This window comes from Cavia porcellus, unplaced genomic scaffold (genome assembly GCF_034190915.1).
Source record: "Cavia porcellus strain 051 isolate PalLab524CR breed Dunkin Hartley unplaced genomic scaffold, mCavPor4.1 scaffold_1, whole genome shotgun sequence".
In the NCBI taxonomy this organism is placed as follows: Eukaryota; Metazoa; Chordata; class Mammalia; order Rodentia; family Caviidae; genus Cavia; species Cavia porcellus.
In genome coordinates, this window is record NW_026947484.1 from 74,112,185 (window position 1) to 74,134,765 (window position 22,581).

General features: G+C 47.8%; 1 protein-coding gene across 1 annotated transcript in view; it reads left to right on the top strand.

Moving 5' to 3' along the window:
- The first annotated feature begins 251 nt into the window (after nt 1-251).
- The window catches only part of Klf9 (KLF transcription factor 9), a 28,596-nt gene continuing 6,266 nt past the window's right edge, over nt 252-22,581 (top strand). Inside the window, exon 1 of the mRNA XM_003472204.4 lies at nt 252-2,051. Within this exon, the coding sequence (XP_003472252.1) occupies nt 1,547-2,051 (505 nt within the window). The 5' untranslated portion in view covers nt 252-1,546. The remainder of the gene's footprint in view (nt 2,052-22,581) is intronic.

Consider the following 22,581-nt stretch of genomic DNA (forward strand, 5'->3'; position numbering starts at 1 on the left):
AACATAAACTACACCAGGAAAGAAAAACAAAATTCGGACACAGCAAAGGGAAAGATAGAATGTTTCTGCGTAAGAACTATTTGATAAAGACTATGCTTTAAAGGCAGAATTTTTGTTAGCTCTGAATCTTAAAGATGAGTTGGTCATAGTTGATGTATGAGATATAAGGCTTTTTCTACTTAAACATATCTTTCATCCCAGAAGACAAAACCAGAAAACCGACTGATGTTTTCTCATTTGTGTTTATTTTTGAACGACCTGTCCTGACATAGTGAGACCTCTTTTGGGAGGAAGTATAGATTTACACTGCGTTTACTCATCATCTCTGGGTTCCCACTCATTTCACAACTTTACTACCAACAACACAAGATACACAGATGTGTCCAATTTCAGTACAGCTCTGCGCGCCTACAAGTGTGCGTGGAGCGCTGGCTTTCGAAACGCGCTTCTGATTGGATGAGCCAATGCCAGTGACATCAACCAACTTACTTTTGATTGGAAGGCTGGTTGCTGGGACTGTAGCGTTTGCAGGAAGTCACTTAACCGTTTGCAGACTGGAAAACCCAAGCTGAAGTTGTCTTTTGTCATAGGAACCAGCGCAACTGACTAGGGGAGATGGGTCCTGAAGCTCTGCAAGCAGGAACTACAGCCAGGAGCCAGGAGCCCCGGACTGGCAATCGGACAGAGCGGCGCCCCTAGAGGATGAGCAGCGGCCCCTTTCCGGCCTCCCGGCTGTTACCCTTTTAAAAGTCTGCGTTCGAGGCTGGAGAGGTAGCACGAGGCAGCGGAATGGAACAGTCGGATTGGCCGCAAGCCTCTAGTTCTAGACGCTCCTCTCCACCGAAAGGCCGTTCTGACTGGCAGGGGGAGAAAGTAAACAGAGTTGAATCACCCTCCCCACTGGCCAATTGGAGGGGGTTTGGATTGTGACGTGATGGGATTCTGCGAAATTGTTACTGAGCAAGAGAATGCCGGAACGGTGCGGACCGGCCGGACCCGGCGCTCAGAAGCCGTCCGCGGACGGGGGGAAAAGTGTCTCCTAGACCTGGCGCGCGGCGCGGCCCTCGCCATCCGCGTGGAGGTGGTCGAGTGAATGTGCTGGGCTTTCCCTTGACGGAGAGGCGGTCGAGGGCGTTCCTCTCTTGCAGTTTCCTCTCGCCGCGCCTCGGGGGCGTTTTCAGTCGAATAAACTTGCGATCGCCACGTGTGGCATCTTTCCAAGGGAGCCGGCTCCGAAGGGCAGGCGCGCCCGTCCGCCCGTCCATCCGGGGGGATCGCGCCAGGCGCCGGGCAGGGGCGGCGGCGAGAGGCGGCGGTGCGGCTGAGCCCCGGGCTGTGGATGCTGCGTGCGGAGGCGCTGCCAGTTACGTAAAGATGAGGGGCTGAGGTCGCCTCGGCGCTCCTGCGAGTCGGAAGCGCCCGCGCCCCCGCCCCCTTGGCCGCCGCGCCGCGCCGCGCTCTTCGTCCGAAGCCAGGGCAGGGCGAGCCCAACCTCCGCAGCCACCGCCAAGTTTGGCCGCGCCGCCGGGGCCGCTGTCGCCGCACCATGTCCGCGGCCGCCTACATGGACTTCGTGGCTGCCCAGTGTCTGGTTTCCATTTCGAACCGCGCTGCGGTGCCGGAGCATGGGGGCGCTCCGGACGCCGAGCGACTGCGACTACCTGAACGCGAGGTGACCAAGGAGCACGGTGACCCGGGGGACACCTGGAAGGATTACTGCACGCTGGTCACCATCGCCAAGAGCTTGCTGGACCTGAACAAGTACCGACCCATCCAGACCCCCTCGGTGTGCAGCGACAGTCTGGAGAGTCCTGATGAGGATATGGGATCCGACAGCGACGTGACCACCGAATCTGGGTCGAGTCCTTCCCACAGCCCGGAGGAGAGACAGGATCCTGGCAGCGCGCCCAGCCCGCTCTCCCTCCTCCACCCTGGAGTGGCTGCGAAGGGGAAACACGCCTCCGAAAAGAGGCACAAGTGCCCCTACAGTGGCTGTGGGAAAGTCTATGGAAAATCCTCCCATCTCAAAGCCCATTACAGAGTGCATACAGGTTAGCGGCGTCCCCTCTCCCCCGCGCTCTGGGGTTAGTTAACCTTTGGCCGGGCAGCGCGCCTGGGTGCTCAGGACGAGGCTCTCGGCCTAGAGCGAAACATTTGGAGACGATGCTTTTTTTACGCTTGCGGTGATTTAATGGTGCAGAGGTGGGAAGCTCAGACTCTTTTAATTGTCCCCCAGGCTCTAGAAGCCACCGAGAGCCTTAAACTCGCAAGCCGAGCGAGGGCTGTGCGTGGCTAGGCGGGCCCGCCCCTCTTTCCCTCTGGGCGCGCCCCGCCCCCGGGACTCCGCACTCGGCACCTCGGGGCCACCCCACCTGGGAAGACTGGGGCAGCGGGGAAGTCAGATGGCCTGTCTTTCATTTCATTCCCTTATGGGGTTGAAGAGAAGTTGTGTGTGTGTGTGCGTCCTGGGGGATGTTGGAAGCGCACTTTCTATGGAGCCTTTTAGGGGTGACTAAGGACTCAGATGGATGCCTGCTACTTTCAGGGCTTGCCAAGGTGCTTTTAAATTTGGCCAAGAGTCCCCTGAGAGGTTTAAAATAACACTGCTTCAGGCAGCAGGGGAGTTTGATCAAGTAATGGTTGGTGGGTTAACTTCCCGAGTTAGCCTTCCGAAGGAGCCAGATTCCAGAGCTGACCCCACCCCCACCCTTACCCCACCCTCCTGAGTGACTGAGGTTGCACCCTCGCCCTGAGATGGAACAGTTAGTGTGGCGCTGTGATCCGTGCCTGGAGGTCAAGGTTCTGTAATGATGGGCAGTTCTGGAGGCTGCGAGGTCCAGGTCGAACCAGTCCCGGGGAGGGCAAGCCGGGGATCTGGACTAATGAATGTGGCCGGAAAGGCATCTGCGTGTAAAATGGGCTTTGCAGATTCACAGGGACCTTGGTCAGCCAGTTCTGTGCTCAGAAAAAGTTGGAAAACATTCACATTCAGCCATGCTGTTTGGCCATCTTTAGAAAGATCCTTTTATAACTGCTGTGCTGATGCAGGAGCCCTGGCCTTCTCCTGGTAACATTCTGTCCCTCTGTCCAGCGACAGCCTGTTTAAGAGGTTGTCGGAGTCCCTTAGGAAGGCACTGCAATTTTGCGTGTTATGTGTGAAGATTTGACAGTAAGAGAAGACCCCTCGGTTTTTGGTTTCAAAATGACACTCGGATTTTAGCTCTTGTTGTGCTTTGCTTTTTAAAAGGCTATGTAACTGCCTCTCATGTTTTACTTCCCTTGGAAAGTGATTTCTTTTGGGGGTGGCTGCCGGCACTGCAGTGAATCTGGATTTCCTCCTTGATTCATGCAAAATCAGGTTCCAGGTGGGGTCCGCATGTAGGGTTCCATCCAGCAGCACCTTTGGAAAGTGTATCTGCCAGGCAGGTGGATGGTCTGTGTTGGGGGATGTGACCTTTAGCGTGGCTCTGGGGGTGAAGGGGGGGTAGGAGCTGAGGGTGTTACTCATCAACAGCTGTTGGGCGGGCCTGGCCCTGTCAGCCATGTTCCCGGAGTGGGGCTGTTCACATGGGCGACACCCACTGCCACCTTGAGCAAAGGCATTTTCTCCTTCAGGGGAAGCTGCCCAGGCCTGCAGCTGGGGAGGCCTGCAGTGCCTCTGAGCTACCGAGTCTGTCCAGCTCCCGAGCAGGATTTCCAGCATTCTGGGCCATTTGGCTGAGTGCTTTGCTCAGGCATTTATAGAAATGGCTGCTCATGTGTGGGTGCATGCGTGCTCCTTTTTAATTCTCAACACAGCAAGACAGCTAGGCTGTTTCGGGAGGACCTTTTTACACAGTCCAGGGTGTGAAAGGAAGTGAAATATTCATCCCATTTCAAAGGCTGCAGTCAGTGTTTAGGAAGCAGTGATGTGGGCAGTGCAGGAGACCTCTTCATTCTAGGGCACGGTTGGACCAAAACCCCAAGATTTTCTGGTAAATATTGCCAGAACGCATTCTCCTGCCAGAGAGAGGTATGCACTAAGGATTCTCAAGAGACTGGTAGAAGGTTTTGTGCATTCCAAGTCCCAGATAACAGTTTCAAATTAGATTCACTTTAGGGTGGAGTAAGGAGCTTCCTGGTTTTCTTTTTGCAGGTTGTTAAATCCAGAAGGTGGGCAGAGGTGGCGTTGGGAATGTCTGGGTTGTGCAAAGATTTTTAAGAGCTAAAATCCCTGCCACACCCCTCCTTGTTCAGTACTCCTCACCCTTCCCCTGGGAAGCACTCCTGGTTGGTGACGGAGCCTCATATGGCTGCCACTGCCACAGCCACAGCCACAGGCCAGCAGCTTTGGAAGTTGAACCATTTCAACACATTTGACTCAGGGCAGCTCTTTCCACACACCCTGAAAGGGAGGAAAGAGGAAGTTGAGTCCACTGAGTGGGGTTCTGATTTATCCTTTGTTTCCTAGTTGTAAGAACCTAAGAAAGTTACTCTGCAGCTTGCAAACTGGATCCTTGCTACTGAAAATACTTTGCCGGTTTGTTTGGTTTAGCCAAATAGGGTTTGTAAAAGTCAGGAATCAAATCCAGATTTCTGACTTCTCTAGAGAAATCAAAAGATCTGGCAATATTGGGCCAGAATTCCTGTCTTCCAGCAATTGACTTGGATCTTTTTTCTTCTCTTTTTTTCTCTCTCTCTCCTTTTTTTTTCTTTGCTGTGCTGGAGATTGGGCTGGGGCCACCTCATACACTTTCAGAATGTGTTTGACCACTGAGCTACACTCCCTGCCTGTTTGCTAATTAATAATTCATTAATTTGTTTTTGTTTTTGTTTTTTTGAGATAGGGTCACTCTAGGTAGTTCAGGCTCACCTTGAATTTTTGGCAATCCTCCTGTCTCAGCCTACCAAGTGCTGGGATTACAGGCATGGGCACCACACCTGGCGTCTGCCCTTTTTATTTTGAGACGGGTCCTTGATAAATTGCCAAGGTGCCCCGGACACATTATTCCTCCTACCTCAGCACCCTGAATGTTGGGGTTATAGGCAGGTACCATCACAGCTGGCTAAGATAATCTTATTTTTAAGCAATATATCAGTTCACATTTTCAAATACTATGTTAAATTTTATTTTCCTAGGCCTCCAGACCAGCTGTCTATTTAAGTGATACACCTCTACAGCTTTAATAGTAGATCCATTGTTACCCTGAAGGGGCAAAAACCTGTAACAAATACAATCTTTTCCTTGTTCCCAGACTTTTTGGAAACTTAATAGTGTATTGTTTAGTATCAACAGATCTACTTAAGTGCTTTTCATGAAAATATATCAAAATATCTGGGCCCAGTGACATGCACCTTATAATCCCAGCACTCAGGAGGCTGGGGCAGGAAGATCACAAGTTCCAGTCCTGCTTGGGCAATTTAGATAGATCTTGCCCCAAAACCTTTTAATAAAGGACTGGCAGTGAAACTGTAAGCAACATTAAATTTATCCTAAATCTAAGTATTTGGGGTGGAGGGTGAGATTATAGGGATAATCCCACATCTGCCAGGTATGGGATTATCCCTATAATCTCAGCACTTGTGGGGCTGAGGCAGGAGGATCTCTCTGTGAGTTCAAGGCTATCCTGGAGTACATAGTGAAACTCAGTCTCCAAAATGCCAGAAAAAGAGAGAGAGGGGTCGTGCCCTTTGGAGAGGGAAACAACTGTGTTTGAGTTCCAGAGCATCATCAAAATAGGCCGATGGAGTCATGCTCAGCTGATACCTCAATGATAAACAAGTTAGGTCTTGTTTTCATGTCTAAGTATTTTCATTCCTAAAAGTATTTTATGTTACTCCTTTTGGAATGTTTTAAAGTCAGCTATCCCCAAGTGGTGACCAAGGGGTTTACCTTAATGACACTACTTACAGGATTCTGAAATTAAGAAACCCCAAGTGCCACACATCATAGTTCTACTGAATATTTTTAATACAAATTTTATTTTATTTTGGAACTAGGAATGAACCTCAGGATATCAAGTTTGCCAGGATCGCTCCCCAGCCCCTTAATCCAAATTCTTAATCCAGGTTTTAATCCAGGGATGTAATCCAAGCTCTTTACACTGAACCACATCCCCAACCATTTATTTATTTATGTATTATTCTTTTTTGGGACAGAGTCTAGCTATGCAGTTCAGGCTGGTCTTGGACTCACTATGTAGCCCAGTTTGGCCTCCAATTTGTGACAGTCCTTCTGCCTCAGCCTCCTGAGTGCTGGGATTACAGGGATATGTCACCACACCTGACTCCTTTTTTTAAATTTTGAGACAGGGCCTTGGTGAATAACTGATTTGCCCAGCCTGTGCTTTAACTTCTAGTCCTCCTGCTTCAGCCTCCCAGAGTCTGAGATTATAGATTTATGCCACTATAACCAGTTTAGAAAAAATTTTTTTTAAATAAAAGCTCATGGAACAAGAACAGGGAACAAGATCTGGAAGACCTCCAGCTTTTCCAGCTTTTCCAGCATCTGCTGCTGTTTCTCCTTCTCCTGTTTAAACATTGTCCTGGGTACACCTGGAGGAAGGGACCCACACAGCTTTGCCAGCAGAAAGTGTCCTCCTGTCCAGAAAACAGAAGTGTTCCCACCCCTCTAAGGAACGTCCATCAGTAGCGAGCTTCAGAGTTTGGCTTCCGAAGGACCCTGGTTGCTCTGTGCCTCTGGAATTCTACTCTGTGGCTTGAGTGAACTCTGGTTGAGGAGCGTCAGGGTAATGGGTGTAGCCCGCAACTCCATGCCAGGAAGCTGGGTTTCAGGGGTAGAGCGAGGCCTTGCTTGCACCCAAACCTGGCAGGCAGAGGCCTCTGGCAGGTCACAGATGGCCACAGCCCACTCCCAACCCTTTGCTCTTGTCTTCAAGAGGCGCTCTCTCAGCCGATTTTTCCCAGGGGGTCCCCAGAGAGGCTGCCTAGTGGCATTTTTTTAAGCAGGTTTCTCTGAGATGAGATGTATTTACACCCCAGCTTGAGAAGGGCTCACATGGGTCACTGTTTCTCTACCTTCTTTCCCATCGCGTCTCACCTAAGTTGAGACTTTTCCCCTCCCGTACCATATTTGTTAACCCTGCCCACCCCCACCCCCATGACATTTTGATACCACAGACCCGTTGCAGGGCTTTTATGGACGGTGCCCCTGACAGCTCAGTTTTGTTTTCATCCTCAGCAGAAATACAGTTTGCCCCCTGCCCCTCGAGAATGTCGGGGACACTCAGGCATCCTGTCTGGGAGCATGGACCTGTGTGGGAGAGGGGAGCAGAGGGCTGCAGGCAGGTGGCTCTAGCCCAGAGGACAGTGGCCAAGGTTTGCAGGGCTCCTTCCAAAGGGCTTGCTTAGGGTTTCTAATAGGAGGCGGAGACTCCTGCAGGCCCAGGGAGAGACGTCCCAGTCCAGTCCGTGCTGACGTGGCTCCCTCAGAACGGAGGGCGGTGACCCGTTCCTTGTGGTCCCAGGGAGGGGAGGGAAGCAGGGATGGACCAGTTGCTGATCCTCCTCATTTTTTTGTCCCCTGCCCTCCTCCATCTGTCCGTCCAAGCAATAACAAAGTAGTGTGGCCTGAGAGAAGCTGGTGTCAGGCTGGCAGGGTGACTGTGTCACAGTAGTGTGGAGGCAGATCTTCCCGAGTGCACCCTAGCACCCCCGGTTTTTCTGCACATCCCCTGTGGGCGGTGAGGAGAGAGAAGAGGGTGTGAGGGCTCCAGGGAGGAAGGAGGTACCAGAGTAAAAGTGCTGTGTGGCGGGGTTCCCCTCTCACCTTCACACATAAGGATGTAACCCTAGGAAAAGGCACATTAGGGCCGTTTACATTCTTCTCTGGGCTGCTGACGCGTATCCCAAGAACTAGTCATTCCGCCAGGGCTGTGGGAAATTCCCAGATTAAACTTCCCAGGGAGAAGATCATATGACACACGGGAAAAGTGGCTGACAATGGTCTTCCCAAATAAGTTCATTGAGAAGAAGAAGAGTGGGTGGATGATTTCCTAGTAGTCGGTCTTTCGGGAGCCCCTGAAACAGCTGGGCATGGAAACCCAGTCCATTTGATTTCTCAATGTCTTATGATCACGAGCTGTCTTGATTTAAAAGGAAGAAACAAAAACAGTTCTGTTGTGTTTGTTAGTGTTGACTTTCAAATCTTTCCGATTTCCCCCTCTCCATCTGGCTGTTCTCAGCCTGGGGGAGAAAGCCTGCATCGGGCTGCACCTTCAGTGCTAGAAGCCTCCCCCAGGGACACCCTCCCACCTTTCCCCCAGCCCAGGGCCTACTGAACAGGATAAACTGGTGCCCAGGAATTGGTGCAAAGGCACTTTCTGTATCTATGCAACCCATGGGAAAAGGAGGGGCAACCAGAACGAGATGAAGGAATAGAAGCCTAGCAGCCGGTTAACCAGGGAAAGGCGGGATCCTCTGCCAGCTGTCTTGGAGCCATCCTGGCTCTTGGTTTGCTCTGCTTTTGCTGGAAGTTAGCCCCTGGCCTCAGCCTACCCCGGAGCCTGGTTGGTCACAGTTGTTAAGTGTCAGATAGGAACTGGAGGTTGGAAGTGACCTTCAGAGGTCGTCTCATCCACCGCTGTGTCTGTATAAAACCATGTGCCCACTGTTTCACAGAGAAGGGATCTTTGCATTAGAACATTTTGGGGGCTTGGGAAGCTTGGAAGCTGGCTGCCAGAGTCCGGAACCCACCTGTCCGCCTTGACTTGCCTGTGACTCTGGGTCTGTCTGAGTTCCTATGGCTCTGTTTCCCTCTGCCTGCAACCCAGGAAGACACCGGGTACCCTGGAGAGTTTTGCAGCAGAAAATGCTAAAGCCCGTGGCTCTTCTGAGCTTGGTTCAGCGAGTGTTCAGGGTACTTCCTTTTGAATCCTGTGCCTGTGCTCTCACTCTGTGGTTGACATTTTCTAACCTGGGCTTAGAGAACTGCTGAGTGGAAAGGGCCAAGTGAAAGGGCAGAGGTGGAGACCAGCAGTGGCCTCTGCTCTTTTGCAGCAGTCCCAGGAGGTGAGTCTAAGGCAGAGTTAGTTGTGGGAGACTCCTGCTCCTGTCTTCCTGGAATCCTAAATCTTCTAATACCTTTTTGGTGCTCAGACCAAAAGTAAACATTTGTCTAGTACCAGCCTTAAGCAGTCCCCTCAGCAAATAAGAGAACTAACATTATTATTCATGAGAAGGCAGTTCCACTCCGGCAGTGGGGTGCATCCAGTGTTTTGTTTGTGGGGTTTCCGTGTATGTTTCACTGTTTATGGGGTGCACCTGCAGGGCCCCTTTTCACCTCGCTTTGTCATGGGCACACTGGACTGCACAATCCTCAGTGAAAAGTGAGGCTCTGGATTGGAGATCTAAAGGGTTTAGAGTTGCAAGCACCAGTTAGTTCACTGTGTGAGGCCAGAGCTGTGTCAGACTTTTAAATTTATTTTTAAGCATGTGTTTACTTTTTTGCTTTGTTAGGCATGGAATCCAGGGCCTTGTGCATGCTAGGCAAGTGCTCTACCACTGAGCTACATCCCCAGCCCCTGCATTTTACTAATGAAATTGAAAATGATCACAAATTTGAGCAGGAGCATGGAATTGATCCCTTACTGATTGGATTGAACCTTTTAAAAGAAATGAGGATGTTAATTAAAAACAGCCCCTCCCACCACAAATGTATGCACACTTTAGGAAAAGAAAAAATTGTGTAAATATTTTAATACTAAATTTATTGAGACAGCGTGTGATTAATCCAAGTTACCTGTGGGCTCTACAAGTGCTCAAAGTGGTGGCTATTGGCTCCCAGACAGTTATTAGTCTTTTCCTGAAGTGCGTATACATTATTTTGAAGTGGAGACAGTGATGTTTTGTCATCTGCAATATTTTTCAAGCTGAGCCTGCATCCTGGTGGAAGTGAGTACCTCTGGCAGGACCTGACTTGGGAGCAGTGGGTGGGCAAAGAACAGAAGCAGAGTGGCTGAAAGGTCTCCTGTGCCCGCTGCAGGAAGCCAGCTCTGATGAGACCGGGGCCTGTCTGTGCCTCAGCCAGGGATCAGGAAATTTGGATGTGAAGGGCCTCCAGAGAGGCCTTCGCTTCAGCCCACAGGCGATACGGGGTGTTCAGAGCACAGGTTTATGGATTTTTGAGACACAGGTTTGAATCCTGCCTTCACCACTCTTTAACCCAGGCAAAACTTACCTCTCTAAGGCTCACTTTCCTCATCTGTAAAATGAAATCAGTAATTACGTATTCCTGAAGTTGTTTGAGGCTTAATTCAGATTCAGAAGAGATATTTTAAGCAGTTAGCATACATATGCCACTTAATGGAATGTTATTACAATTAAAAATAAACAGCTGGGTGTGGGGACACACACCTGTAATCCTAGCACTGGAGGAGGCTGAGATAGGATGAACTGTGAGTTCGAGGCCAGCTGGGCCACACTGTGAGGTCAAGGCCAGCCTGAACTACGCAGCAAGAGCTGTCTCAAAAAAAGCCATAAATAAATGTATCTATCTTGGGATTTTTGTGTAGATTTTCAGATGAATCTAGCATCTTATTCATCTAAATAACAGTGACTATTAAATGCAAGAAGCTGTACTAAACAATGATAACAAGCATTGGGAGTCCCATGCACAAAAATAATGTCAGACATGTATCATAGGCCAGCTTCCAAGCTGAATAGTTGACATTCCTGAGACAGAAAACCACTGTTAGTCTTAGCAGGAGGAGCTGAACTACTCAGGCACCTTGTCCCAGGTTCCACTGGAATTTTCCTAGTTTGCTTCGAGGTTCTTGGAGTTGTGCGTGACTGGCTGTGGATCCCTTGGAAAGGCACAGTGTTTCACATGGCTCTCCTGCCAGGGTTTGGTCCCAAAGCCGCCTATCTTCGGTTGTCCACTGCTGTGCTGCTCTGGCTCTGGCTTACGCTGGTTTTTGTGAAATCTGGTTATTATAGTCAGCAGAAATCTCAGGCTCCTGACCACATTTATCCCATATTTTCCTTAGTTACCCAAAAGCTGCTTCCTTTCCAGTGGAAAAAAGTTTTGGCTCTGTATCTGTGTTTGTCAGGGCGCTTGGTTGTAAGCAACAGAATCCAAACTTGGACTGGCTTAATGAACAAGTTTCTCGGCTCAAGTTACAGACACACCTGGGATAGCTGGTTTCAGCACTGCTGGGTACAGGTGCCCCCTGTCTGCTGTCTCTCTGGGGTTTACCCTTGCTGTCTTGGGTCTGGCTTCACTCCTGGACAGGCTGTCTCTCAGTGCTGCTCTCTCTGAATGGCCACATCTGGGGAAAGACTCACCCATTCCCCATGAGTCCAGCGGGAGTCCCAGTCTATACTCCCCATGGCTGCTGAGCTCACATTTTGTGCTCCTCTCTGAAATCTATCACTGGCATGGCTGGGTCGCATCCAGCCTTCTGTGTCTGAGATGAGGGAACACCTCTGGAATTAACATGGACGCAGGGTAGAGGAGGAGCAGTTGCAAAAGGGAATTCAGGGTGTGCTACTGGAAATAAATGTGTGGCAGGCAAAGCTAACACTTTCCCTACGTTGGCTCAGTTAGACCTGTAAGCAGGATGTTCCACAAAGCAGCTGACAAGATGGGAGGAAAACAGAGTATTTTTTTCTTTAATCTCTGTAGTTCAACCTTAAAATGCCATAAGTAAATGGTCAGAAGGTCTTTGCATAAAATAGATTATTTTGATATATCATGAGGACTCTGCATACTCACAAGCTCCACTTGATCTAACTCCAGATCCTGTACTTTAATGCTCAGAAAAATCATTCATGTTCACATGAGCACTGATTAGCTTGTCTGCTAATAGAGATCTGGTCCCTACGTAGCGGTTCCCACTGATAGTCGGATGTCTGCTCAGTGTGCACAGTGCTCACCAAAACTCCCTCAGTCCAAGCAAAAGGTAGAGTTTAAAAATAAGACCGAGCTGGGTGTGGTGGTAACCGCCTCCAGTCCCACTTGAAGCTTCAGGATCACAAGTTCAAACCCAGCCTGGGGCTTCAATCCCCTGTACTGCGAAAAAAGAATAAAAGCTTTTTTTTTTTTTTTTTTTTAATTTACAAAAACACATAAAAGTGACTGAAATCTCTGGGCATCTGTAATTCTACTATAGTTTTCTGCCACTTCGGTTTTTAAATAAAACTAAGCAGAACGAGAGCCCAACTTCCAGAGGCTTCCAGTCTTCTGTGTTGCAAACCACACCCAGCCTCAGAGCCCCGCTCCCTTCATGAGCAAGGGGTTCCCAGTAAGAGTCATTTCTTCTCCCCTCCTGTGTGCTCCCACATTTTGCAATACTGCTGGGAATGCCTGCTCCAGGAGGGCCATGCCTCAGATCCTGGGGGGTTCCCACAGGGGCTGCTTCAGGAGGTGTGGACCACTCAGTCCTGTACTTTGTTTCATTTTGGGGTGTACTGGGAATTGAACCCCGCATGTTATACAAGTTAGGTTAATGTAACAGGACTGAGTGCCATCCCAGCCCTTTTCATGTTTTACTTTGAGGCGGGGTCTTGTTAAATTGCCTGTGCTGACCTCAAACCTATGATTTTTCTGCCTCAGTAGTTGGGATTACAGGCTTTTATGTCCAGACGTCCCCTCTAAGCCTCAATGTGGTCATAGGTGGAGCTAGTCCCCTGATTGGTTTGGCACCGTCCTAATCCCGGTAGCCTAGACAAGAATATAAAGGGTCACAAAGAAGCCGCTAAGGTCTTGTAGTTCTCTTGTTGCTCTGCTGCCTGCCGTGAACTGCTTCTCCGAGATGCCTGCCTGCCATACCACCCTGCCTTGGAGCCAGCCAGCTATGGACTGACACCTCTACAAACTGTGAGCTAAATAAACCCTTCCTCCTTAACTTGGGCTGTTGGGTATTTTGTTTTAGGAACGAGAAAAGCAACTGAGACACATGCCCAGCCAGACGTACACTTCTTAGAGATGTTTGCTGACAAACACCGAACCATCAGAATTAATGGTGCAGACGTCGACAGGTTAAAGTTTGAAAATCTGTTGGACAGTGACCCATAGCATGTGGATTCAACTTACGATCTGTTGTACCACTGTACCGACAGCCCGCACAGCCTTGCTGCTAATGAGACTCCAATCTCTCCACTTCTGCTGTGGGAGAAATAGTTTAACTTGGAAGGTCAGGGTCTCACAGTCGCATCTCCAGTAAGTTGTATTTTTTGTAAAAGTTTGTAAAATCACAGTACTTGCTTGGACTTGAGGTCCCTGCCTGTCTCCCATGGGGGGCATCCATGTGGCATGCCATCTTTTGACCTCAGTGGTCTCCACGGGCTGTCACCTGCTTGTTTCCCCATTGTTGCACAATGACAGCCTCTGCTGGAGAGGGCTTCTAGCAGTGCAGTGGCTCTGTGCATTAGGCTCTGGGTGCTGTCCTTCAGCCCTTCAGTGGGTTTCTCCCGACAGCGTGGCTTTAGGCTCAGAAATACATAGTCTCGTGTGAGAAAGGCTGGAGCTTTTCAAGGCACTCATGGAATCATGACCCCTTCCGGCCAGTCAGGTGGAAAGTATATGGGAGGACTTCCTTAGGGGGCTTTAGAGAAGGTCTAGGCATGTTGTGGGCAAGAGTGGCGGCAGATGTCCCCTCCAGTCTCCAACAGGATAGTTAAAGAGCTCCACAGGCAATGCTTAGAAACTCCCTCTCTGTTGAGACGCTCCTCTATTTAGGAGATTACATCCTAAGAAACATTACAAGCTGAAAATACTGCAAATCGAAACCGTGTAAAACATCTATCAATCATCCTTACTTAGCCACACAGCACACTGAAGAGTATCAATTGTTTACCCTGGTGATCTTGGCCCAGCACCAAGAAAGAATTCTACCAAATATTGTGAGCCAAGGAAAAGTTAAAAATTCAAAGTACGGTTTCTACCGAATGTGTATTGCTTCACGACATTGTAAAGACAATCGAAGAAGCATCATAATAAGCCAGGGGCCATCTAGATTTCAAACACAATCTCTTTTTCTATCCCTCAGGTCTTGGTGAGTAGCTCTGGTAAAGCAAAGGTATAAACTTAAGGACCTCACATTTTAAAATGCTGTTAAAGGTTTCCTCTGCTGTTAGCCCAAGACTTGGCTCTTTTTTCACATACTGTACCCTTTTGTGCACACAGCTGAAAGAGGCATCTGGAAGCCAATTTTAATCTGGTCACACACTGTCTCACGGGGCATCCTTAGGCAAATCACCTGCCCTTTAAGCTTCCGAAACATGGCCAGTTTGGATTCAGTGGTCCTAGAAATCACTCAAAATGCAAAGATTAAAAGCACCTAATCTCAGGATAGCTCAACCATTGAGCATTTATGTCCTGTTAAGTTTTACTCAACAGTCTGTTATTTCTGTCCCACAAAAGACTGGGAAGGGGCAAGGTGATGCTAACCTGGGCCTGGAACTGGTCTTTAACAGCTAGCAGTGTGTCTTAGGACTGTTAAGATTCCATCTTCGTTTCTTTTCTTATTGCTGAGACAAAACACCCAGCACCCACAGGTTATAAGAGGAGTGGCGTCTTTCAGCTCAGGTGTAGAGGTTTTGGTTCCTAGTTGGCCGGCTCCAAGGCCCTGTGGAACATCAGAGAGGCATCCCATGGAGGAAATGGTCCCTGGCAGAGCAACCAGGAAGGCAGCGAGCAGCAGGCCTACCTTCTTTCTGTCCCTTTTATCCCATCCAGTTGGTGCCACCCACACCCAGGGTGAGGCTTCCATTGCCCACACCCTTAATCCCAGTGCTACACACACCCTGATCCATATTCACATGTCTGTGAACCACCCACCTCTGGAAAGCCCCATCTGTGAGCCAATGTGACATACTGGTAGGGACATACAGGTTTAACAGCCATAGCATTGTCCAGGCCTAAACCCTGTGAGTCTGATTGAATTGTTGGCTTTTATCAACGTATCCAAGAGGCAGGCATCCATTGTGTTAAATGTGTGTCTCCAGTCTTTGCACCATACTGGGTTTCTGAGATGGAGGTCAGAGCAGATAGCATCACAGAACAAAGGCATCCTCTGACATTGCTCTGGCTGGATTGAGGATCTAAATGGGGAGATCTCTCGTCCATCATCTTTTGGGTGAAGTCTGGACTGAGAGGGTTTTCTCACGGATGCTTGAGGTTGGGTTGTACAAGTGAGTAACAGGCAGATAGGCTGGGGTCCTAGACACCAAAGGGCTTGAATGACAGTGTGTCTGGGGGTGACAGGCGCACACCCACTTCCCATTTCAGACTTTCCTTGGGACCTACGAGGGCCAGGCAGTGAAATCTCACCTCTAAGCTCTGTAGTGACTGCTGGAATCAACAGATTCTAAGACATCCAGGTCACAAGGATTCAATGAGAACTCAGGACAGGTGGTCATGGGATGGCATGGCATTCAGGCAGGATTATTCAGCGTTTGTGTTCACCCAGAATATCAACCAGTATGGCTGGCAGACAGGATGCTTTTGATTTCTTAATTATTTTGAGACAGGGTCTTAGGCATGGCAGTCCTTCTGCCTCAGCTTCCCAAATGCTGGGATTACAGGAGTGCACCCCCATGCTTGGCTGATTGCCTGATTTCTGAGTCCAGTTTTAACTGAAATGATTTAGGCAGGAGATGCAAAGGGGATGGGCTCTGTGTCTCTGGTCGTGTGTACTGGTGGCTTTGCACGTGAAGCTAGAGAAGGAGGCAAGAGCAGCCATTCACCTAAGTGCAAATCCCCATTCCTTTATGGCGGCGAGAAAGGCCAGGTAGTCCTGAACCAGGGGCTCCTGAACTCGGGGGCGCGTGTGCCAGCACCTGTTCATGACCTTATGCCTCTTCCAGCCCCCTCTAAAGATGGTCCTTCTTGGGGCAGCCCTGCCCTTCTGGGCAGTGCATTCTCACTGCAGAAGGAAGCTTCCTGCCCACTGGCGGAAGGGCCATTTCCCACAGAGGGACAAGGAGGAGAGGAGCAGGTATAGGAGAGAGAACATGGACTTTCAGGCTTCTGACTTTCTAACAATTCAAAGAGGAGACAGAATGGCTCTCCCCCTTCACTTGCATCTTAGGCACCTCCACGGGCTACATTCTCAGTTCCCTATTCCCAGGTGAGCTGTTGTCAGGAACATGTTTTTTAAAAGATTAACACAACTTTTAAAAAGGTCTCATGAAAGAGATTTGTACTGGCTTTTAACATTTTATTTTATTAATTTACTTATTTTGGCGGAGTGGACCAGGAATCAGTTTCAAGACCTCGCGCTTGCCAGGCAGGCACTGTGCCACTGCGCTGAATCCCTGGCCTGGGTACCAGCTTTTGAAAATCAAGAAATACAGGGAAATGTTACAGGCAGTGAAAGTTACTCTTTACTCCTCACTTAGAGATAATTACTGTTTATGTTTTATGTGTAGTCCAGGCTTTTCTCTTGGTCATTAGCCTTTCCTTTATCTTTCTCTGTTTTGGTGGTACTAGGGATTGAACAAGGGCCTTTGCACTGAGCTGCATCCCCAGACCCTTTTGTGTTGTGTTTTGAGACAAGGTCTCACTAAGTCCCTGAACTGCTAGCCTGGGCTGGAACTTGTACTCTTCCTGTTTTGATTTCTTATCCACCTGCTGGGATTACAGGTGTGTGTCACTGTGCCCAGCTCCATTAGAATTTCTTATAAATTATTTACATCATTTTCCACTTCTATAAAATTGGACTGTTCATTTTAATTGGAAAGTGTCCTTTTTGTAGTATAGCCTCTATTCTTTTATCATATGTTCAGTTTCTTTTATTCATAATTTTGGTTTTTAATACTTTTTATGTATATATGTATTTTTGTCATGTAGAAGTTTCACATTTTTATATATTCAAAACCATCCTTCAAACAGAATTTTGGCTTGGATATCATGTTTAGAAAGTCTCCGCTCCAGGATAGATTCTAAAAATATTTACCCATGTGGTTTTATTTTTTACATTTATATGTATAGCCCATTGGAATTCATGTAAGTGAAAAGTATAAGGTAGGGCTGGATCCGAATTTAATTTTTTTAACTTGATGTCTCATCATTTATGGGATTAAACATTTTTTGCATTGTTGATTTGAAATACATGGCATATTAAATACACCATATATTAAGTCCCTGTAGATTCTTAGGTTTATATTCAGACTCTCCCCTTTCTATCAGTTTGTCATTTCATGTGCTGGTATCTCACAATCTTATTATAAGCTAATTGAATTTTTAATTTTTATTTATTTATTTTTGAGTCAGTGTTGCTGTGCAGTACAGGCCTGGACTCAGTATGTAGCCCTGGCTGGCCTCAAACTCATGGCGATCCTCCTGCCTCAGCCTCCCAAGTGCCGACATTACAGGCCTGCACCACCACTCTGGGCTAATAATACATTGTAATAACTGGCTTTGTAAGTGCTCACTTATGTTTTGTCCTTCTGTAAAAATTTTTTTTTGACAAATTGGGCATGTTTAGTCTTCCAAAAGAACTTCAGAAATAATTTTGTCAAGTTGAAATGTAAGAAATTCTTATAGCGTATTAATTTCATAGATAAATTTGCGCAGAATATTCACACCATTAAGTGCTACCATCCAAGAGCCTGAGAAGTGTTCCATTTCTTCAGTTTCTTTATATGGCAATTTTAAGGTTCTCTTCTTGGAGGTCTTGAACTTTCATTCAGTGGTATCATGACAGATGTGGTTTTAGCATGTAGAAAAGTATTCCTTGTTTTGTTTGTTTTCACTCATGAGTGTGCTTTTCACTTACATGGGCTTTTCCAGTTATTTCTCTTCCTCTCTCTCTCTTTGCTCTGGCTCTGTCTCTCTGTCTTTTTATAGCAGGGTTCGAACTCACAACCTTGTACTTGCCAGGCAGGCACCTATACCACTGAGCTAAATCCCTGGCCTGGTTATTTCTCTTAAATATCTCCTTCTTATTTGTTAGCTAATCATTTTCTGGACAGTGTTCAATTATAATTATAGCAGTGGGTGTCTATGCTTTGGATTTGACTTTTGTAGGACTGTTCTCTTTATTTTACTATTGACCCTGCTGAGGAAAGTTTTCAGACCTGTTATTTCTTTTTTTATCTTGTTGAGGATTTCTTTCTCCTCTTCCTCTTCTTCTTCCTCCTCCTCCTCTCCCTGCTTCATCATCTTTGTTTTTGAGATTTACTCTGCAGGGTCTTACTATGCAGTTCTGGCTGGCCTTCAACCCACTGTGTAGCCTAGACTGGCTTTGAACTTGAAGCTATCCTCCTGTCTCAGCCTCTTCAGTGCTGGGACTGTAGTGTGTGTCCCTCTAGCTATTTTTCTATTTTCCTAAAAGCTTTCCTAGGGATAGATGTTAAATTTTGTAAAATACTATTTTGCATCTATCAAGGCAAAGGTGTGTGTGTGTGTGTGTGTGTGTGTGTGTGTGTGGTGTATTACCATGTGAAAATGAGAAATAATGTTGAAGTGATTTACTGATATCAAATTATCCTTTTATCCCTGGATCCCTAGTTGCAGTTTTGCTTTTAAACCTTTATTTTTCCTCAAGAAGCTGCCTTGATTTTGTACATCTGTGGGAAGCTGTGGTTCTTAATTGGCACTTTTAGAGTTCTCTTCTGAAAAGGAGGTCTAATTCCTTAGATTTGTGTTTTAGGGTAGTTTACTCTGCTAGAAGCAGGGGGAGCTTTTGATTTTGTGTTTTTAACCTTCCTGCCTCAATTGAGCTTAGAGCTTTTTAGGCCCTTCCCTGGATGTGGGGAAGAGAAGATAGGAAAAACTAGGCAGCAAGGAGACGATACTGACCATTAGGTTTCCCTGGTGCAGGCCAGCAGCAGCCCGTCTGGACTCAGGGAGCCAGCAGTGGGCCGAGCACAGCCATAACCGAGCCCTGTGCCTGCTATGTATGGGGGCCCCTAATGGACCCGTCCAGAGACCTGACCTGACGGTGTGCATTTCTGGGCTTTCCCAGGACTGTGGGGAGGAAGCCCGCTGTCCACCCTATCAGCTGTCCTGATGCAGAGTAGGTCTCCAGCAGGCCCACTTGGCTTCTCTGGCTACCCACTGCAGGCCCAGGAGAATTCTGGAGGCCTGGGCCGGTCGGCAGGGTCTTTTCTGCACCACGTGCGGTGCTCAGTAGCTGTTGGATCCAGTTTATTTTCTACTCTGAACCAAGGCTGTCAGAGAGAGAGGTGCTCAGCCCATGGTGAAGGGGCGGGGAGTGATATATAAATAATGAGCAAAACTTGTGCTTTTAACAGCTCTGCTCCAGTACGGCAGAGTTTATTGTGTTATTGCCGCTGGGTGTGTTTTCCTGCAAAGGCCAGAAATAAAATACTGGTATAAGCCTGATTTTTTTCTTTCCCAGAGGAGGGTAACTCGCTCATTAATACTAAACACAGGTTTAAAGAGTCTCATTGAGAGGTCTTTGCCCTGTGGTGTGTTTGGTGTGAAGAAGTTTGACCATTCCCCTCTACATCTCAGCACTGAGCAAAGAGAGGGCCTGACTTGGTTTCCCCCGAGGCTCCTCGTTACGTACGCTTTTTTCATGCTGTAGTTTCTCAGACACATTTTTCTTCAATGAGGGCTTGTCATGCGCCTGTCATTGACTGCCATGGTGGCATGGTTCCCAAAGGAGTGTTGTATGCAAACTGTCCACTGGGTTAAGGAGGCGGAAGAGTCCAGTGGGCTGCAAACTGGATCCCCAAGCTGAATCCCGCCAGCACACACACCTGGCCAGCCTGCTGTATGAAGTGTTGAAATTGTACGCCTCTCAGTGGGAACAGCACTCTTCAGTTAACTATGGATTCCAGTTGTGATCCAGCACCTCTGACATTGTCCTCGTTGTGTTATGTATTTGGCCCCTGAGGACATTTGTGTGTTTGGTTGGTTTTGGGGTACTGGTGATTGAACTCAGAGGTTTGTGCATGCCCTACCACGGAACTACACCTCCAGCCCATTTTAGTTTTTGAGACAGATTTTGCTAAGTTACCCAGGCTGGCTTCAAACTTGGAATCCTCTTGCCTCAGCCTCCTGAGCATCTGGGATTACAGGCATGTGCCACTGCACTCAGACATTTGTTTTTGTAGTACTGGAGCTCAAACCCAAGGCCTCATATGTGGTAGGCATGTGCTGTACCACTGAGCTATGTCTCTAGCCTTCCCAAAGATACTTGAATTAACAACCTACAGTGTCAACAAAGTAGGAGTTCAAACCTGATTGATGTCAGCAGTCCGATAACCTTCTGTAAAGGGATACACAGTGCATATTTTCACTTTGTGGTCTGTAAAGTCTCTGTCACAGCTATTCAACACCGCCTGGGTAGAGAAAAACCAGCCATAGATAGTACATGAAGGAACGAGGGTGAAGCTTCCAGTAAGCTTTACATGCACGAATGAAAACTTAAATTTCATATAACTTCCTCCTGCCATGAGATACTCTTCTTTGAATGTGTTTTCAGCCATGTGGTCTTGGCTGGCCAAGACTGGGTTGGTGGGCTGCAACTCGCCACCTCCTGGTTTAGATTACTGCTCAAAAGCTCCTAATGTTTTTCCAAAGGATCCAGAAGAATCAGAATGAACAGAAGCCCTTTCCCCTAGCAGCGTCCTTCTAAGCAGGTCTACGTTACAAGCTAAGAGGCTGTTAGAGTCAGGCGAGTTACGATCTAATGAACACTGCTGCTGTCTCCTCATTTCCCTGGGTTCTGGGGGTGTCATTCTCTTTTCTCTGAAACATTTCAGAGTGAGGATGCCAGGCCACTGACAGCACCTGTATTGAATAGAAACAATGCAGACAATCACAAAATGACAGGTAGCTATCAGCAGAGTGAAAGTGCCATAGCAGTGAATCCCGATTACACCTGAAATACCGAATCTGTGGGCTATGAGCATGTGGAGGTAACAGTTCTGTAGCTGCAGATCGCTCGGCGTCATGACACTTCTGCTCTCTAGAGCCGTTGCCTAGAACAAAGGGAATTGTAGCTCGTAGCAAACTGGTCTGCTGATCCATTTTCCTCACAGGGGACAGAGACTCCCTTGAGTAAATAACTTCCTCCTTTGTGACTCAGAGGACACAAGAGCATGTGCTGCTGAATAAGCTAAACCACAGGCCATGCCTCCAAGAAAACCACTTCCAGTGAGTTTTTACAACTTTTTTTATTTTTGTGTTTTTTGAGACAGGGTCTCATAATGCAATTCAGACTGGCTTAAACTCACTTTGTGTCTAGGCTGGTCTCGAACTTGCAACAATCCTCCTGCTTCAGCCTCCCAAGTGCTGGGATCACAGGCGTGAGCCATCAGGCGCTGGGTTTTGTCCTAATCAGCATTGAGAAGGCACTGAACTTGGCGTTTTCGTTGTTTTTCTTCCCTGCACATCTTACAGCAGTGAAGAACAGGTTCCAAGGACAGAGTGGAGGTTGTTTTGTCTTATATTTTTACCCCTGTGCGAATTCTGTCTCCACATCATATTTTTAATGGAGCATGTGCAGAAGAATGTTTCTCTGTAAATGCTCTTTGGGATTAGAAAGAACTTTGTTTCAGTTCAATTCTAGAATAGGCCAGATGTCTCCTCCAGGAACCTAGTAAATTTGGAGCCAATTTTGATCCAGATGAGTGACACATTCACACACACACAGGCGACTCTCCGTGTGCATGGGCTCCACATCAGTGGATGCAATCACCTGCAAGTCAGAACTACTTAGAAAAAAGTGGACTTACATTAAACACATACAGACTTCCCCCTTGCCATTATTCCCTAGTGATGCAGTATGGCACCTATTTTGAACGGCATTGATATTGTATTAGGAACGGTCAGTACTCCAGAGATCACCTGAAGTATATGAGAAGACCTGCTGGGTTTAGTGGTGCCTGCCTATGACCTAGCACTCGGGAGGCCAGGGCAGAAGGGCTGCTGCAGCTTCCAGGGCAGCCCATGCTACACAATGAGTTTGTGGCCAGGGTAGCAGTCAGTGCTCACTGGAGAAACATTTACCATGAGATATACAAATATAGATGAATTGACAAGATTGGCTTACAGTGGCCACCCTTGGGGTCACTTGTGGAAGCGTACAAAAGGATTGCCTGTGTGCTGGAGATCTGAAAAGCCTGGAGCTCACTGTAGCATCCATTTCAGTCCGTATGAAGAGGCTGAAGGGTCTGAGTTGGAAGCCGAGGTGAGGTTCAAGGCTGGTGCTCCTCAGAAGAGATGGAAGCGAGTCTCCCTTCTTCGTTTCCCTTTCATTCATTCAGGTGGAAGCCTATTGGTTGGTACCACTCACACCCAGCTGGATCTTCTGTCTTTAGTGGATCCCTTCAGCCACACCCAGAACACTGCTGATCCAATCTAGTTGGGTGTTTCTTACTCAAGTTGACACAGCTAACTGTCACGGCCAGCCTGGAATACATAGCAAGACCCTGTCTCAGGGAAAAGAGATGTGTTTAGATTGTGTGCAAATGTAGTACATCGTTTTGTGTACAGGATTTGAGCAGCCTGGTTTTGTGTTTAAGTCAGGGATGTCCTGTAACCAGTCCCCTTTGTATGCTGAGGGATGATTGTATAGAAGTTTGGGCATTTACTAATTGCCCAGCAGCATGAGTAGGGCAAAAGTCACATGTGACATTGCTCTTGCTGAAGAAGCACAGCCT